At 40.7% G+C, this 19,225-nt stretch overlaps 1 protein-coding gene across 1 annotated transcript in view; it reads right to left on the bottom strand.

The window, feature by feature from the left end:
* Nucleotides 1–208: 208 nt before the first annotated feature.
* Nucleotides 209–19,225, bottom strand: part of PTPN12 (protein tyrosine phosphatase non-receptor type 12) — a 61,138-nt gene continuing 42,121 nt past the window's right edge. The window contains exons 12-18 of the mRNA XM_054178048.1: nucleotides 16,085–16,170; nucleotides 9,364–10,328; nucleotides 5,966–6,043; nucleotides 4,609–4,697; nucleotides 3,588–3,618; nucleotides 2,548–2,664; nucleotides 209–1,504 (exon numbers count right to left, since the gene is read on the bottom strand). Coding sequence (XP_054034023.1) covers nucleotides 1,443–1,504; nucleotides 2,548–2,664; nucleotides 3,588–3,618; nucleotides 4,609–4,697; nucleotides 5,966–6,043; nucleotides 9,364–10,328; nucleotides 16,085–16,170 — 1,428 coding nt within the window. The 3' untranslated portion in view covers nucleotides 209–1,442. The remainder of the gene's footprint in view (nucleotides 1,505–2,547; nucleotides 2,665–3,587; nucleotides 3,619–4,608; nucleotides 4,698–5,965; nucleotides 6,044–9,363; nucleotides 10,329–16,084; nucleotides 16,171–19,225) is intronic.

The raw sequence follows: 19,225 nt of genomic DNA, 5'->3' as shown, positions 1-19,225 counted from the left end.
GAACATTTTTTTCCCCCTCTAAACATTCTTCTTCATTTTTCTGGCATTATTGTTAGCCAGAACTTTGAAAGTAGTCACTGAAAATCAGGTCCTGAGGGTCATTGTTTTGCTCAAGTATGAGATCTATAAACTAAGCCAGACTGACATGCTTCACTCTATTTTAGCTGCTTCTGAATACAGTTTTTTCTCAGAGTAAAACCACTCTCAGTAAGATTTTGACTTTCTTTAATTTAAAGATTGTATTACAGAAAAGTTTAAGTAAGGAATCCTTATAAGGATTAACTCCTGACATAATATATTGCCAAGATACAGTGTAGCTGCAAGGGCTCTATGTGAACCTTCATATAAGTTGCTTTCTTACATACACAGTGGCCGACCAACAGAAATAGTATCTGCCGTTTGGAAGAAGACAGTGGTATCCAAACAGTCCTTCCACCACTCTACTCTAGTTCTCCCAGACCAGAAACACACTATAGTAAAACTTTTGTACAGCAGGTTGAGGGAGATGGATTTTCTAGACTGCACCTGATGAAAGATTAAAATGAAAATTAAGGAGTGTTGATTATGCAGAACGGTTTCTCTTTTACTGGCAGGTCAAATATACTAGAAACGTACAAATATTGATGATCTAATTCCAGATGAACTCCAAACACTGAGTTCTAACATACACAGGCTAAGAGAATTCAATACTGTTCCAAGGCACTTACTGAATCTCGGTGACTAGATGAAAACCAGAAGGAATTAGGTCTGACAGTTAAACAGCATATAATATAAAAATAACCTTTTGCTTACAATTTACAAAATGTATTACAATCTTTATCTCTGCTAACCTGCAATTCTGGTTGCGTGTCTCCAGCAATTCTTGTAAAAAACCCCAGAAACTATTTTCTAAAACGTCAGGGCAAATAATTTACAAATAAGGTACACAAAAAAAATTTAGATCATGCAGAGATTTCTTACATCTTCTGTTAATATTTTATGATTGCAACTTTATCAAATTATATACTTACTTGCCCTGTACATATACAAAATAATGCATACGTGATACTCAAACGTTAGCAAAAAGTAGTCCATAAACACAACCTGTCCCAAGTAGTATCTATTAACGTGTGCCTACAAGCAGCGTGTAACAGGGTTAAAGACATTAAGGCAATAATACTTGAAGTTACAATATAAATCATAAGTAATACTTTCTCCTAAGTGTAATAAGGCAGGTAGATGGCCCCAGCACAAAGTTAACTTGTAATACTGGAATCCACTGTGGTGAACAATGTGTAAGGTTTTGCGTGGGATGTACTGCAGGAGTGTACCATTGGTATTAGATCTGCACTGCACTGTGTTAGTTGCTCCCCAGAAAAGGTCAACACTAGGTTCTCTAGTTCTCAGTGGCACTTGAGTTTTCCAGTATAATTTATTGATAGTATGTCCATTCGTTCTTGGCATCATGTCCATTCTGAAGGGGGCTCTCTTGGTCCTCTGGGCTTTCCACAGCGGTTACCAAAACCTAAGGAAAGAAATTGCAAAATGTTAGGGGTTGGAAGGGACCTCGAAAGGTCATCCAGTCCAAGCCCCCTGGCAGAGCAGGATCATTTAGGGGATGTCACACAGGAACACATTTAGGTGGGTTTGGAAAGTCTCCAGAGGAGGAGACTCCACAACCTCTCTGGGCAGCCTGCTCCAGGGCTTTGTCACCCTCAGAGTGAAAAAGTTTTTCTTTATATTCTTGTGGAACTTCCTCTGCTCCAGCTTGCATGTGTTGCCCCTTGTCCTACCATTGGACATCACTGAGCAGAGCCTGGCTCTGTCCTCCTGACACTGCCTTTCACATCTTCACCCCTCAGGCTTCTCTTCCCTAAGCTGAAGAGACCCAGCTCCCTCAGACCCCTGTGGCTCTGTGCTGGACTCTTTCAAGCAGTTCCCTGAGGTCCTTCTAGCACTGAGGGGCCCAGAACTGGACAGAAGTGTAACTAATAATTCTGTTGTATGACAGCAGTCTCACAAAGGCTGGCAGCAGTCAGAAAGACCACTGTCAGACACATTCCAGCTGTTAGGGAAGAGTTTTTCTCTCAGGGCTAGAAAACAGCTCTGCAGTACTAAGAGCTCTAAAGGCACTGTGGTCACAGGAAATACAAACATGAAGAATTTGTATATAGATGCAGTTCACTAACCTAATTCTCACTTGCAAGTGCTTTCCAGTACATGCAGTGTTACAGCCTTTGTTAGTATTTATTGATTTCCACCTCCACCTACCCCCTTCTGTGTACCAAACCAGTTTTCTCAGGTATTCTTTCTGAAAGCTTTCAGTGCTCCACAGAAATTACATGCCTTGTGACTAATTGTACGTTTCACACACTTGAAAACGAGGAATGATTGAATCCCTCATCTGACGAGAAACTCTTCCAGCAATGCTGAAGAGGCAAGGCAGGCTTCTTTGACTGGGTTCTGGACCTCAGCAAGTCAAAGGGAGACAACTAGCAGGTATTCAAACCAGTTCTGCTAATGAGGTTATTTTGCAGCTAAATGATGTTTTGAATGAAGTGCAATTACCAATATCTGTCACTTCTTCAGGAAATTCAGAAACTTGACCTCTTGTATCAGTGGAAACAGAAAAAGAAGTCTGAGGTAAAATGTCAGTTGGTGTTTTGCTGCTTCTTTCAGGACGATCTGAAAAACAACCCCCCTTACAGTTAGCACTCTGAACACTACTTGTAAGCACAGCTCAGACCAGAACACAACTTGCTTCAAACATTATTTACAAAGAAAAAGATCTCTCATTTCTTAGAAAACACTTCCAAATAGCTTAGGAATCAGATTTCAGTGACAGCAACACATTCCTTTTCACAGCTAGGAGTTACTGTCTGATGCGGCACCATTCAATGCAGTGATTTAAATGTATCTATCCATGCTCTTTCTACACTGAAGGTGCTCAAGACGACATGAGGTGCAATGATGTGTTGTGTTCCTGTATGACAGTGTTAGTAAATCTGGTGAAAAACCTATCAGGTAATTAACGTTTGGCTGCAAGTGGACTGTGCAAGCTTCTTCAAGCACATGCAGAAGACACAGGTCAAACAGGCTTACAGCTGAAGCAGGCTGCTGTGAAGCTAAACATCAGCTGATAGACTACACTTAATGCTTAGCCTTTCCAGAAGATCAAAAATGAAAGATGGAGGTAAATAGGCAACACATATCCCCACCCACACTGCTGGACTTGCCTCAGCTTTAGTCTTGTGCTTATGAAATGAAAGAGACTGATTTACCAACTTCCAAAATTTCTATTGCAATAACACAGTAAGGTTTTGATTGAGCTGAACAAATAATGAGTACAATATGCATTTAAATTTAATATTTTTGGTCATCATTATTTCAGCATATCCAAAGTTTAACATTAATTTTTTAACTTGCTTCCTCAGAAGATCTCAGAAGCTTTCAGAACAGGAGATCTTTTCAGAAATACCAGCGTTTGATCGCTGTACTTGGGTATCTTCAGAGCAAAAGCCAAGTCTAGACAGATTTCTGTTGTGTGGGAAAACATGCATTTTGGAAAGAAAAAAAGAGAACATAAAAACCTTTCCCATCACACTTACCAGGTAGTATAGGCGAAGTTGTTTTCAAACCCTGTTAATAGGAAATATTTAAAATAACTTTATAAAATGCTTTCAAAATTGTAAAAGAACACCAGAAATTTAAACTTCTAAAAAGCATCATCAAAAACTATGTAACATCTGTGGAAGTTTCGAGTCACACCTGCTTTTCTGACCTGCTGTATCTCTGACCCAAACAGGATGCAGTAAGTATTTAATTAAAAACTGGTCACATTACAAATTATTACAGAATTTGGTATGTCAGTCCTCATATTATATTCACAGTCCCTGAAAATTCCAATCTGTCCTTGTCACATTTTAAAGTGGTGGGAGATTTTGAAGAGGCTGTGATATGTGTTGGGGATGGGATGTAAAGAGGCACAGAAACAGGCCAGGATGTAAAGAGGCTCTGAATGAATCTGACATTTCACCAGCTGTTTATGCTGGATGACTGAGCAATGGTGAAAAGTGCAATCTGATGGGCAGAAAAGGTGTTGTCTAGAATAAATAGGGACAGAAGGAAACAGGCTGCCCCCACAGAGGATATGAAATTGCCATCTCTGGAGTTTTTTGGGACCAATCTGGTTAAAGAAGCCACATCAGAGTCCCTGCTTCATGCAGCAGGTTAGACTAGAGACTCCAGCTTCAATTAGCCTGTGATGAGAGAACTGTTTTTGTTGAAAGAGTCCTCCAAGGTCAAGTCCAGCCATCAACCTAATGCCACCATGGCCATTAAACCATGTCCCAAAGTGCCTCATCTACATGGGTTTTGAACACCTCCAGGGACGGTGGCTCCACCATCTCCCTGAGTAGCCTGCTTCAATGCCTGACCACTCCTGCAGTTAAGGAAGATTTCCTCATCTCCAGCCTAAACCTCCCCTGGCACAATTTCAAGCCATTTCCTCTCCTTTCATCACCTACTGAGCAGTAGCTGTACCTTTTCACAAATCTGTATTCTGCTTTGGTGCAGCTCCCAGCCAAACAAGCAATGCCTGATTTGTTCAGACTTGTCTCCCATACTTACTCTGGAGAGTGTTTCTTCAGGGCGATGCTGATCATGCAGTGTGCTCCACTCTGACTGTGAAATCACAACTGGCTTCAGCAAGGGTGTGCCTAGGAGACATTAAATTCAACTCAGCATACTTGAGGAAACATTCGAACATAGCTTTAGAAATATGCTATACAGCAACTTTGTTTTTAAATGAAATGCTTGTGACAACACAATCCTATCTTTATGAGAAGAGTGTTTAAGATAAGGGAAAGCTCCACAACATCATTCAGAACAGGAGACTGCAGTATCTGCACTGTGGGTGTTCTTTTCCTTCACCTGAGGGCTTCTAACTGATAAAGAATTTGCATCTTATTCAATACCATTCCATGTTTTGTTACACCAGCTGTGCAACAACAGCAGATCACAAAAAGACATAACTAAGTAAAGAAAACACCCAGGTCAGGACAGTCATATCTATCCTTTACTGGCAGCTGAAACCCACAAATCTGGAGTGTTTGGAGAGAATCCAGTCCCTAAGAAATTTTTTGCGTAAGAAAAAAAAGCTGTTTCTTGTGTTCTCAGAGAAAAGCAGCAAGTCCATAAAGATAGGCTCACTTTGAGTCTGAACTCCTTGTGCTTGCAATGCTCAAGGGAAGTACTTCCAGAAGTTTGATGGTTTTATTCTGAACACATCTCTACTAACTACTCAGGCCAAAACTTTTGAAGCTTTCACAAAGTGCCACTACACAAGACCTCAGTAAATAACTGTGTCACATGAGGGTTTTTGGAACCAAATGTCAACCTAATTTATCATTTCAAGTAATCTCTGTTGTATTATTCCATTAGTTGTTTGATGAATGAAATACGAAGATATAAGCACATGATGTGTGTCAGTTTTCTCTTTCAGTTACCCTTGATACAAAGAATAAACTATGTTAAACTCAGATGAACTGGGCGTGTTCCCTAGGTGCAGTGCATTATGAAGTCGTCATCATTCCTTTGCCCAAGAAAGAAGCACTGTACCTGTGGTTTCTCACTCTGTACCTGGGAGCAGTAGGAAACTCAAACAGCCGGGGAATTCCCTATACCACACGGCATTTCCCCACTGTATCTCATTTCTACATCCTTCAGACTGAAAACCAGCTCCACTAAAATCTATCCTGAAGTATCCAATATAATTAAGTATCCTCTAACAGCATGCTTAGTCAGAGAAAGAAATTATTTGCCTGTATTCAAGGGCTTGTGAAAGCTAAGTTCAAAACAAGCCATTACATGTGCTAGATTGCATTCCATTTTACAATATACTAACCAGAAAGCAAGGGCATTCAAACACTATATTGAACTGCATTTCACATTTGTCCCCAGTTATCACAAAGCATTAAGGACTCACTGTGTTCACTTGCTAATACAAATGATTCTGGTGTCCTTTCTGGGAGTGGGGGAGAGGAATCTTCACTACTATCAGCACCTGGATCAAACATGACATTGAGATAAGTTAAAGTACACTTACATTTTCCTCTTAGGCTCTTGGAAACTGACATTTTGGTATGTGAGATAGTCCTAAACTTGGTATTTGATTTAAAGCTAAGAGAAAATTTGCTCTAAATATTATAAACCATTTTGGTTTCCATTCAAAAGCCTTGGGAAAAACTTCTTGCTACTGACACTATCCTCACATTAAGGGGTATTGGCACTTAATGTTATGAGAGAAAGAAAAGGAAAACATATTTTCAGCCTAAATAATTTGGGAAATTTTTTGGGAAAAAAAACCAACCCTCAGCCACTCCAATTAATACTTTTTCTTCATCTTTCAGGAACAGCATATAAGCAGAACTAACAGTTTGTACTGGACCAGGACCATTTGCTTCTTGAACTGGTGGATCTCTCTAACCACAGCAGTTACTGTAACTTCACTGGATTTCATGACACATCTACTTGCCACCACTCCAAGTGACTATATCTCATTTGCAACGCAGTGGCTTCTTGAATCCTGCAGAGACCAGCTGGCCTACCAACTCAGCATTGGCAGAGCTCCTAAAGCCTATTAGAAATGTGCACAGGCTCTTGAGGTGTGCTGAAGTCAGTAAGGTACTGCTGGTGAGCAGTGATTTTTCTGAAACAACTCTAACCATACCTCCTCACAAAGTGAGCACAGCAAGATTGCTTGGTGCAAGGACATGAAACAATTTTGGTTTTCATGACTGCCTCCTGTGAAATTAGTTCTAGGGAAGCACTGTATTACCTGTTTCTCTAAAGCCTCAAGTTATGCTTCCCAAGTCCATCTTGGGGCCTAGTCAGACCAATATAAACTAGTTAAACAGTCTAGTGAAAGGTTTATGGGCAGGAGCGTAAACAGGAGCCAGAGATGGCTACTGTGGTGCCAGTAACACATCCCATCCCCAAGCCTGTTCGCTCTCAGCTGGCAAGAGTGTACTAGCTCTTCTTGAAGCAAAAGGCCCATTCTAGTTTGCTAAGGAATTTGGAGTAGAAATTAAAGGTTTATAACCATTCCAAGGGGCTGCTGCCATAAGAGGTCTCAGCTGACAACTGCATTCTACCCAGGGTTCATCAAAAGAAATGTTTCACCTGTGGAAGCCATGAAGCTTGTCCTGCCAACATGACAGCAGCTGGGACAGAAACTCCATCATATTTTACAAGTGGCTGTGCTCAAAGTGACTTCTCTGAGATCTGCTCTATCTCAAGTTTACCATACAGCCCAAGAAAACCTACACATATTGAAACAGTCTCTAAAAGTATCAAATAAAGTCACTCTGGAGCATGCACTACCTGAAAGTGAGAGTTTGGTTTGGGTTCCCTGGGGGTTTTTTGGTGGTGGTTGTTGCTGGTTTGTTTGTTAAACCTCTGGGTACAACTACTTTTTACTTGATTTTAATTAAAAAGAGCATCTAATTAGGTGGTAAGATCATGCATGCCAATAGTTATGATTAAGTAACTATAGTACTGCTAAGTTCACAGCAAGCTTCACTGGTGACTCTACCCACATCCCCTATTTCAGAGAGAAGAGATGTGGACAAGCATGACAATGACACGGCAGCTGTAAAACATGGTTTAGGATTACTGTTGCAAAGCAATCTAATCTTACGCTCTTGAGCCTAAGATTAACAGCCTCAGGATAAAATGGGAACTGTTCACTATCACACAAGAGGGAGCAGGTACACCCTAGATAACAGAAAATTACAGCATCATATAATAATTTTAAGCCATTCATGTGAAATCAGCAACATACCAGCAGCACGACGTCTGTGCTGTCACTTTGGGATGTTTCTGATATGCAGTTACATGAAGCAAACTCTTGAGTTACATTTTTCCCCATTCTTTTTCAGATTTATGTCATACCACATCTTATTTGCATATTCTTACAGCATCTACACAAGGAGATGTTTAAAGAGGTAATGATTTTCAAACAGGGTAAACAAGCTGCAAGGATATGAAGCAGTGTTGGTTTTCATGACTGCCTCCTGTGAAATTGGCTCTAGGGAAGCTCTGTATTACCCGCTTCTCTAAAGCCTTAAGTTTTGCCTTCCAAGTCCCTGGGAAAGAAGGAAAAACCTTGGCTAGAAGCAGCGTGGGGAAAACACTATAGTATGCTTGCTATAAACACTGAAGTGACTACGACATAAAGGGCTTTGTCTGCTATGCAGAGCATGTTTGAAGTGTCACAGAGTTAACATCATACATGCATGTGCAAGTATTGCTTTGTGCATATACATCATCTCACTAAGTCTATATAAATCAGACTGCTTTGAAAACTGCAAAACAGCTCTTGTTTCTGAATATCTGAGTTTTGGTAAAAACTTAGCTCACAAAGCAAGTATTATTACAATTCAGCTGGTTCTGCACCTTACATTTTACACTGATCTCCATTTTGTCTCAGAAAGTCACACAAACCTCACAGACTGCTGAAGCTAGGTCATGGCTGTAAGGAACTCCTAGCACGAGAGTCTCATCTAAAGAGAGCAGCTCGTGTTCTCCTTTCAGCCTTACTTGGTGGTGTGTGGAACTTCGGGCAGGCAGTTATCGAGGCCACCTTTGTTCTTCCCAGTGTGCCAGCCTGACTGAAATCTGTGTCTGCACATTTTAGGACCCTTTAGCTCTCAATAAAAGATTTCAGTTTTTGCAGAAGCAGTCTTGCAAACCTTCCTTGCTCAAAAAATTGCCAAAAAGCATTAAAAGATTAAAAGCAGCTGAGTACTTTTCAAAGCACTAAAGCAGCACCTGGATTTTGAGATGAACAGCAACATCACTTAGTCTCCTCTGGCCATGTACAGAGTAAGAGGAAAGCAGGACAAAACATTTATAATGCAATTAAAATGCAGTGGTCAAATCACACTCAACTTGCAAGGCCTGTACAGTGACAGAGGTTACAGCTACAGCTTTAGGACTCACTCATCAATCAGTAAACGTGAATTTGATGCATACTTGCACAAGCCTGGTTCAAATACTTCCACTACCCAAAGCTGCCATGGCTACAGACACTTCATGAGACTGGATGTGGAGGAAAGAACACACCAGTCAGTAACACAGAAGCCTGAAATTAAAATTGCATTCATGCCTTGCAATAAAGTTTGTCAAGATCTGTAGTACCTTGGAACAGACAGAGCTTATGTGCAAAACTGAAAGCTGGGAGGAAAAGAGTTGTGCCCTTCCTGAAGCTGCCACACTTCAATTTACATTTAAAAAATGGTGGTGTCAAGAAATTTACATTGTCCAGCCCTACAGATGCAACCAGGTTAAAGAGTAGCACTTCTTAACCATAGTGAAACCTACCTTTGCCATCTTTGGAACACGTTACAGCTGCTAAGTCTTGCCTAGCAATAGACATTGGCAACACTTTCCTGGCAGCACTGTTTTCAGTACTAGCGGCAGCAGAAACAGTGGCGCTCGCAGTTGAAACATTAGATGCGCTTCTGCTGACAGCTCCGTCAAAGTTCATCTCCTCCACGTCAGAGTCATCTGAGTGCAGAGGATTAGTAAAGCAGAGGGGTGCTCGCATAGAAACAGCAGTAACAGCAATGCTGTCAGTGGGAGGATGTTCAGCTGTGGTGTTTGATACCAGAGAGAGAGTTTTCACACTGGGACACAGGAGATCTGAAGACACATCCTCAGACCCTGGTGTACGCAGTGCATTGTCAGGCCCGTGCAGCGACCACGTGGCATGTCCCTTCTCTGCCAGAGGCAGACGGTCTGGTCTTGGTGGAGGATCAGAAACCTGCTGACTCTGCAGGCTTTCTGGTGAAGATATTAAGGCTGTGTGAGACTGTGGCACACTGCATTCCGCACATGAGTTTTGAGAAGCATCTACAAATAAATCCCCAGAAAGCTGTTTCTGTGGCTTAAAGCTTTTATCAGTTACAGAGGATGACACAGGCTTCACTTTAATAGCATGTCCCCTGTTCAACAAGGAGTTCCCATCAAAGCTTCGTGGCCCCTCCTGAAGAGGAACCTTCTTGATCTCAAAACTTAGGTTGCGCTCCAGCCTCTTTTCTGAACGTTCACTGGGCTCACTCTTCCCTGAATGCTCTGTGGACTTATTGTAATTCTCATTGAGGTCTGTCGAATGCTCTGAGGAAACCATGTGCAAAACTGGCTTTGGATGGTATCTGTCATTGTCCTGCCACACAGTAGTTACTGTCGGATAAGCTGAGGGTGGAGATGGTGTTAAGATTGGTGGTACTGGCTGAGGCTCCGGAGGCTGTAAAATTTCTTCTTTAGCATCTCCTTCCACAAGGCAGCTGCAGAAAACAACAAAACACAACCACGTAAGTTCTCTTTTTGGCAGTGTTTGAGACTCCTATCCAGCTAACTCCATAGCAAAGCTTTCATACCAATACTGAACTCCAAGCAGTGCTCCCACTGCATACAGACAATGGTTATAAAATATGACTAATAAGGGAGGAAAGAACTAAGTCAACACACTCAGAATGTCTTTCAGAACATCAAAGACATGCACTCAGACCACAACTAATCCTGAGTTCCAGGATTGCTCACATCCTTTCCCAGCAGTGTTTTGTCAGACTCTGAGAAAGGCCCTCTTGTGGCAGGATTTCTGTACTTTTTTTGCTTTTTCAGAACTCAACATGGAATTCAATTTTCAGTAAAGCCAAAAGAAATAAATCTTTCCAAGACAGATTTCCATCTTCCTTTTATTGCTACTTTTAAATCTAAAAAAGCATTTTTATTGAGACAACGTGGTCTAGTAACATAGTTCTAGGTCCAAAGAGTCTTCCACATTCTCAGCCAACAGCTTTTAAGAAAAGCACAGAGTACCAACTTATCTTTCATATCCTTTTAGTATCTTATTACCCAGCAATCCACAGTTAGGGTTCTCCTATTACTGCTGGCAGATTCCAACCTGTCTCAGTCATACAGCAAGAGAAGAAGCAAGAATGATTCCAAAATCTTGATCACATTTTCAAAAGGTTACCAGAGAGCACAGCGGATAAAAAAAGTTCCCTAACTACTGCAGAACTTAACTGCTACTTCTCCAAGGGTATTATATGAAGCACTAAGTACTGAATGCAGTTTCTGCTATGGTGGAATGAAGCCAACAGTAGGGTTGCTCTTAAAGGGAACAGGGCTAAAGACCTTTGTGATCATTAACATCAAGCTATAGCAATACAGGATGAAGAACTCATATCCTTCTATGAATGACTCCAAACTGAAGAGAACTCTTTAGACTTTCAGTTTATGAATATCTTCACCCACTGAAGTGCCACAAGATCCCCAGATTCCAAATTATCTTCTAAAGTCACTTGACCTTCATAACTGGAAAACCCCAAATCCCCTTGCAGTTCTTCCATGTGTCCTCTTCCATTCTGTGCCTGACACCTGTTCTCAAAGACTTGGACCTCAAATTCCATCTCTTCCTCCCTCTGCTGTGTGTGTATATTGCTGTTTACCTTTACATTAAGATAGCAGAAATACAGAGCCCATCCAAACAATTTAATCAAAGTAGTCTCTAGACATTCTTGAAAAACAAACAAGCTTGAGCTTAAGTTGTTTGCTTGAATTAGTAAAGATAAGGGGGAGCAGGGGTAAATCAGCTTTCCTCCAGATTAACATACGCTAAGGACAGGAAAACATTTCTCTTCTAGGGAATGGAGGGAGAAAGAGAGTTCACTTGCACAAATATTGACATTCCTCTTCACCAGCAGTGATGCTTATCAGTAATCTACACTAAATTCTCCTACTGAAAATGAGGTCATTTCCTTTTGGCCATATTTTCCTAACCCAAAGTTATAGATGCAGTCAGCAAAAGCAATTTCCTACCTGGTACAGACATACTACTAAGCACCACAATTAGCTAAAGCAGTAAATTAGCATTAAACTAGTTATGACAAGATTATAGGTCCATAACATCAGTACAAAATGAATCAATTTCTTCCCTTATTACTGTTTCATGAAATCAGTTTCCCACTGGATACTGGTTGATAGTAGGCTGAACATAAGCCAGCAGTGTGCCCAGGTGGCCAAGAAGGGCAGTGGCATCCTGGCCTGCATCACAAATAGTGTGGGCAGCAGGAACAGGGAGGTCATTCTGTCCCTGTACTCAGCACTGGTTAGGCCACACCTTGAGTGCTGTGTCCAGTTCTGAGCCCTTCAGTTTAGGAAAGATGTTGACTTGCTGGAACGTGTCCAGAGAAAGGCAACAAAGCTGGGGAGAGGTCTGGAGCACAAGTCCTATGAGGAGAGGCTGAGGGAGCTGGGGGTGCTTAGCCTGGAGAAGAGGAGGCTCAGGGGAGACCTTCTTGCTGTCTACAACTACCTGAAGGTAGGTTATAGCCAGGTGGGGGTTGGTCTCTTCTCCCAGGCAACCAGCACCAGAACAAGAGGACACAGTCTCAAGCTGCGACAGGGGAAGTTTAGGCTGGATATTAGGAAGAAGTTCTGCACAGAAGGAGTGATTGACCATTGGAATGGGCTGCCCAGGGAGGTGGTGGAGTCACCATCACTGGAGGTGTTTAGGAAGAGACTGGATGGGGCGCTTGGTGCCATGGTTTAGTTGATCAGATAGTATTGGATGATAGGTTGGACTCAATGATCTCAAAGGTCTTTTCCAACCTGGTTAATTTTATTCTATTTGATTCACTACTAAACAGAACCCCAAAGCTACACAAACTGATGCCTTAGAGAGATGCCTAGAACCGATGCCACAAGAAATACTGCATAAGTCAGCAACCCAAAACTTGTTTAATCACCTTCCTTGTACACAGCTAAACAATTATGAGAAATGTTTCTCATTATGTTTGAAGTTGTATTTCACTGAGAGCTTACAGTGATTAAATAAATTCTGTACCAAAACCATTCTTTGCCTTATTAATCCTGAAGAATATCCATCCTCAGAAAATAAGATCCCTAAATTGCATTCTGATATATTTGTTTTTTAAAGGACATAGATGACATGCAGGATTTCCTGGTTTTCCCTAAATACATCACAATGTTTCCATTTTACCAGCATCGTGATATCCTCATTTCACATGTCCAGCCTTACAAGTAACATTTTTGTTTCTTTTTACAAAGCAGAAATATGAGGATATGAATACATTTAAGAGCTCTTTGTCTGCCACTAGCTTTTTCTAAAACTCTTGCCAGAAAATCCTGGACATTTGGAGCTGCTGCATAATGCTTTCTTTAGGCGTTTCCTTCAACAGCTGTGCTCTACAGACACTTCTCCCCCCAGAAGCTGAAAATTATCTGAAGATAATAACTACTAATGTTACTACAAACAGGAGACAGTATAGGAAAACCAGCTTGATTTCAATTGCCAGGAAACTAACAGAAAGCTCAGAGAGACAGAGGAATCAGTGACCCAAAGAATACCAGATCATTTGAAGAGAAGTAAGCTTTCCTGTGCTGCATCTTCAAATTAACCCTGCATTGCTTCTATATACTGCAAAAGAAAGCATTTCTCCAGCACATTTGTAAGCTCACAGAGTGTGACAAGAAACAAGAGAACCTTCCCATTCCTCGGCCTTGACAGGATCTCTTCATGCACACCTGCTAACGGCTGTCTTGTAGTTCCACTGCCTCACATGCCACTGTGAATGGCATTGCTCTAGGTGACCAAGGCAGCTGTTTCGTGCACTTTTGCTGCCACACAGCCTGAGCATCTGGACTTAGTACCAGAGACCTCAAGTCAGTGGCTTCTAGCTGTCAGATGACTTAGGTAAAAAATAACTGCGGGGGGGGGGGGAAGATTTCTCAGAGTAAAAGTTAATTATAAATTTGCTGAAAGTACAATAATTTATGGGGAAAAACATAACAAAACAAAACCAAAACAAACCAACCAACCAACAAAAAACACACCAAAAAAAAAGTGCCCTTCCACAACTTTCCAACAAAACCAGACACATGGAAAAACCCAAACCCAAAATGAAGTGATGCCACCACTACTGCTGCTTTTTCTTCATATTCTATATATTCAGAATGCTAAACCATCCTACACTTAATGGAGAAGAGCTGTATTATTAAAATAGGGCACCACGGGTTCAGACTTCAATGAAACTTGGACAGTGTTCAGAAGAACACCTTAAGTAATCCATGATTATTCTACACAGCATACTGTAGGAGTTTATTTTGAAACAAGAGTGATGCCAAGGCTACAGAATGCTGCTGCTGTCATCAACCAAAAAGAGGCATAAAGCTGAACATTAAAATAGGAAAATGAAAGTTAATGGTAAGCAGGCTGCCACCAGACAACCACATTATTCTGCTTTAGCATTAAACCACTACCACTCATGTCAAAGAAAGGCTGCAGCTGAGTGAAGCTGTCAAACTATATTACAGATAATGTATGTAGAATCATAGAACTGCTTGGGTCAGAAGGGACCTTAAATATCATCTAGTCCCAACCTCAATGCTTTCCACTAGACCAGATTGCTCTAAGTCCCATCCAACCCAGCCTTTGAACACTTCTAGGGATGGAGCATGCTGCTCTAAGGTCTCCCCAGAGCTTCTCCAGATGGAATAACCCCAGCTCCCTCAGCCTGTCCTCGTAACAGAGGTGCTCCAGCCCTCTGATCATTTTTGTGGCTCTCCTGTGGACCCACTTCAGCAGGCCCATGTCCTCCTTTGATTTACTTTTAATAGCCTAAAGATGCTTGTAACTTCTAAGAAGAGACGAGCATGGAAGAAGCCTAGAAAAGTACAATTAGAAGTTACACTTTGTAGGATTAAATACTAAAAGGATTAATTATCTTCCTCCGAGTAAGCTTCCTATCTTAAACGACAAAAGTCTTTAGCAGCATCTCATCCTTACTTAATGCACTGAGATGAGAGTTAACTTGATACTCGGCTACACTGTAACAGGAAGAGAGCTGCAGATTTAAAGATAATACAGAGATGATCCGTCTATGATCCTGTCACAAACAAGAGACAGCTGAGAAAGCTGGAAAATACTGTAGAGATGTCACCATCTCATCTAGCAAACAGCCTCATGATTGTCAGGAAACAGCTAACAGGAACCATAAGCAGCACTATCTAAGCAAACAGAGCTTGTCTGGTAGCAGTATTGAAGACAAGCACCCTGAGGCCAAGTGATGTGAATCAATTTTCCTCCTGAAAACCCTCTCTTTAAGGAAAAAAAGCACATATTAAAGCTTCCTTTAAAAAAATTAAAATGCAAGCTGCTTTACTAATTACACATTCTAGAGCCAACTATGACACAGTATAGAAATAATTTGAAAGCCTTATTGCTGTTTAAAAAAATGCTATCAGCTTTAGCAACTTGCTTGGAAGCTCTTCAGAGATGGTGCCTGTACAGCTCAAGAATACATTTGGCTGGCATCCTAAAACGTCACTGAACAAAATATTTTAAGGCAGTTCCCAGAGAGGATTCTAAAACAAACAAAAGATGGGAGCACAACTGGAGTTCTTTCGGAGTACATGTTGAATGTGAGCTTATCCGTAAAGGCAGTGACACTTAAACACCCCTTGAAACCAGTGCCTCCGGAAAAGAGATCTACTCATACTTACAACAGTTGTGCCAAGATACTTTCAGTCACAGCAACGCAGATCAAAATAAAAGAGGGACATGGAAAAAAAGTAGTAACAACGCTCTGGGGAAGAAAGCTACAGATGTGATAAAGAGACAGATGATAAATTTAATAGTTTCCTTCTCCATACAGTGATTACTTTTGAATCTTTCATGGATTCTGCTGGCTCTAAGTCATGATGAATCAGACTTCAAATTAGTAAAGTTACCTCCCGTATCAAGACCAAACAGTGGGTATTCTGAGCAGATGTGACTAAGAGCAAATCAAATCTTTCCTCAGAAACATCTTGCAGGAGGGGAGGTAATTACTTTTCAAAAATAACCTGCATTTAAAAAAGACAACAGCTCTGCTAAAAGCTTCTATTTATTCACCTCTAAGGAACCACTTTTTCTGCCAGAGCATCTTAAGATCCTACAGTATTGGTAGTTTTAGTCGCTATTTCTGAAGCATGCCCATCTGTCAGCTCAAAACTGTATGTTAATATAGTTAACTACCTGCGGGTTCGTGGAGGCTTTGGTGGAGGAGAATCCTGTTTCTCAGCATCTGAAGAACTGACAGCATTCTCTGTATTATTTTCATCCTGATAGAAAGAAAAAAAATAAAATCATGGCTGTAAGGCAGATACATACAATACTTCAACTGCAAGGTCCAAAGATCCACGATAACAGCTCAAGAGCAAGATTACAGTCTTACAGAGTTTTGGCCACAGAGATCACTTTCAAAATTCCACTCTAAATTCACAATATTATTTTATATCTTGTTTGTCCGACTTCAAGTTTTTCTGACTAAATATTGTTGTAATTGTACAATCCACTAGGAAAAAATAATCCTCAAAAGCTCAACCCTATTAAAGAACCTAACAGATGTCAAAGGTGTTTTTAAACTCTATGCATACAGTATGAAGCTGTTTCTAGTTAAGACAGGAAGTAGCTGAAGAGGCATTGCCATTTTTGCTACGAGTAATGAAAGTTATGAATATACCTTGCAAAGATGTGTAAACTCCAGTGTTTGAGGCACACACACAACCACAGTTTACAAAAAGAAGTCTTTAGCATTTTTTTCTGAAAAGGCAAAATCCCTCAACCCCAACCAACAACAAAACCCAACAAAGAGGAAAGACGGCACTTTCAAATTCAACCACAGAAGAAAAGTCAGTGGTTCATACAGTCGGAAGTTGTCAGACAGATTCATGTTCAAAAGCGGTCACTTCTGCAGTAGGTTAAAAATCAGGATCAGTTCACCCTGTTCTAGTTACATGAAATTAGGAGCAAGAATGTTACCCCAAAAAAAAGTTACTTCACTGTTTTGCTTAATTCGTTCAACAGATTGATGCTTCTGTGAAGACTTCATTTACTTTCATACAACTCATTCCCCAGAAAGTGAAGGAATTTTACTTGAGAGGCTGAAGAGGATAAAAATTTAATGCACTAAGCCATGCAGGCAAGCAATGTGTTCATATCAACTTCACACCGCAGCATTTCTAAGCAGTCATGCTCTGTTACCACTGGATCTCTTCCTGTTTTTAACTGAGGAGATACTGCTTGCTGAACTCTCAGAGTGAGTCTCTTACTTGTTCTGAGTTCCAAAAGATAGTGAACAACTGGTACTTTGAGCATTCTTGAGTGGTACCAACTCACAGATTTCCCCTTCTGTCATCTATCTAAAGAACTGAACTGGAAAATATGCAGAAAAACTAGCGTGGAGCAGAACAGAGGCAGCTTAAGTGTAGAAGTCAATGCAGTATCTCACTGGGGTGACTGCATCTGTTGAGAAGAGCAGATGGCAGTATCAAGAAAAAGCCTCCCAGCCTTCCTAATCACAGCTTACTGGCATCAGCAGACCTTCTCTTGCTTCTACAGACAGATGTTACATCCTCAGGCAGAACACAATTTTTGAAAGTATTGGCTTAGATAAACCAGGACAACATGCAGAGCTCACAAGGGTCAGCATAGAGAATTACTAGTTTTTTTTTCATGTGCAATTCAGTCAATTAATTGAGCACTCAGTGCAGTGCCTTTCCTTCTTACAGACCATTTCTATTGGGGCAAGCTTGTCACCCTGGAAAAATGAAACCATTAAATAAACGTTGGGGGGGGGGGGGGGGGGGGAATACAAACTTTGCTTAACATTTGCTTTCATCTGCATCAACTGCTGAACAGATCAAGAGTTAAAACATCCTTGACTTGAGGGAGCAGCTATGCTGATCAAGTAAAATCCATCCAAGTATTCTGTTCAATTACAGACAAATATACACATAGATGGGAAACGTGTACACATCTATGAAAGCCTGCATCAACAAATCAAAAGACCAGAAAGTCAAGCAAGTGTGGATTACATCTGGGCTACAACAATACAGAGCAACTCCTGTTCCTGTGGTAATGTAAAGGAACCAGGAGTTTTCCTGGCAGATGCAGTGTCTGAATTCAACTTGCTAAGGTGACCTAAATTGTGCTATCATCTCCTGAGGGTGAGTCTTTTCCCCACCTACTTCCTCACTGGATGAAGTACCAAATGCTGCTGTCACTAACTGAGCAAACAGAGGGCCACAGACTGAGGTTTCACAGACATTGCCTACAATTCAAAACTGCCCAGGAATTGCAATGCCCAATTTTCTTTTGGAACGCACAGTGGAAACATTTAACATCATTCAGAAGCTTTCTGCACTGTTAAAGTACCATCAAATTTACTGCAAATACTGTTCCAGAAGTAATGTCATGGTTTCCCTTAAAAGGAATCGAGGCATTCCTTTTGCCCTTATCATAAAGCAGCATGGGAACCACAGAGCATCAGTAGATAAGAGAAATAATTCAGACTGAAATGGTGCACTCCAATGATTCATATTAAATAAAACTTTACAGGCACAGACAACAAGATAAATGCTTCTGAAGATAATTAATTTTTTTTAGAACGCTTCAATGGCAAAAAATCTCTTTCTAAGCTGCAAAACAGTGAAGAGAATTTGAACAACAATCTTTTCACTTAGAGTTTCCAAACTGATAACATTTTCAATACCAACATTCTTTCTATTGCAGCCAATTCCTCCACAGCTTCTAAATCTGAGATCAACTGCAACAACAAAATTCTATCACTTTTACTGGAAGAAATCCAGGAGACACTTGAGAGTACCACCAATGCCTTATTTTGGAGAAAGAAGCTTGTATTAATATTACACACTATAAGTAGATAAGGGTAAACCAAGGACTTGCAGTACTGACACACGGTTGGTACTGTAAAGAGACAAAATCCAACAATAAATATTTTTAAAGACATATTTGTTGCTTATCTTTTAATCAATTTTCCTGTTTCTACATACAGAACATCCAACTTGATGGAATTTCTTCGGACTTCCCAAGATGATGATGGCTCACTTCAGATCATGAAGATATCTCTCAAGCAGCTCACAAAACATTCTACTGATACAAACCTAGCTGGTATCTTACCAGATAATCAACACTAATCAGTTCAGGTATGTTTCAAAGCTTCCAAACACAAACCCAAGTGTAGTACTAACAAAACTAAAGATGGCAAGACGACCCAGTTCATGACTTCAAACACATGACACTATCAGCAAGAGTTTCAGTAGGAAAGGGAACCAAGTCCAACACTCAGTTCTGATTTGTCTGATAGTTTAAAAA

This window comes from Dryobates pubescens, chromosome Z, assembly GCF_014839835.1.
Source record: "Dryobates pubescens isolate bDryPub1 chromosome Z, bDryPub1.pri, whole genome shotgun sequence".
Lineage (NCBI taxonomy): Eukaryota > Metazoa > Chordata > Aves > Piciformes > Picidae > Dryobates > Dryobates pubescens.
Note: the sequence above shows the minus strand (reverse complement) of the source record. Positions and strands in the feature narration are given on the sequence as shown.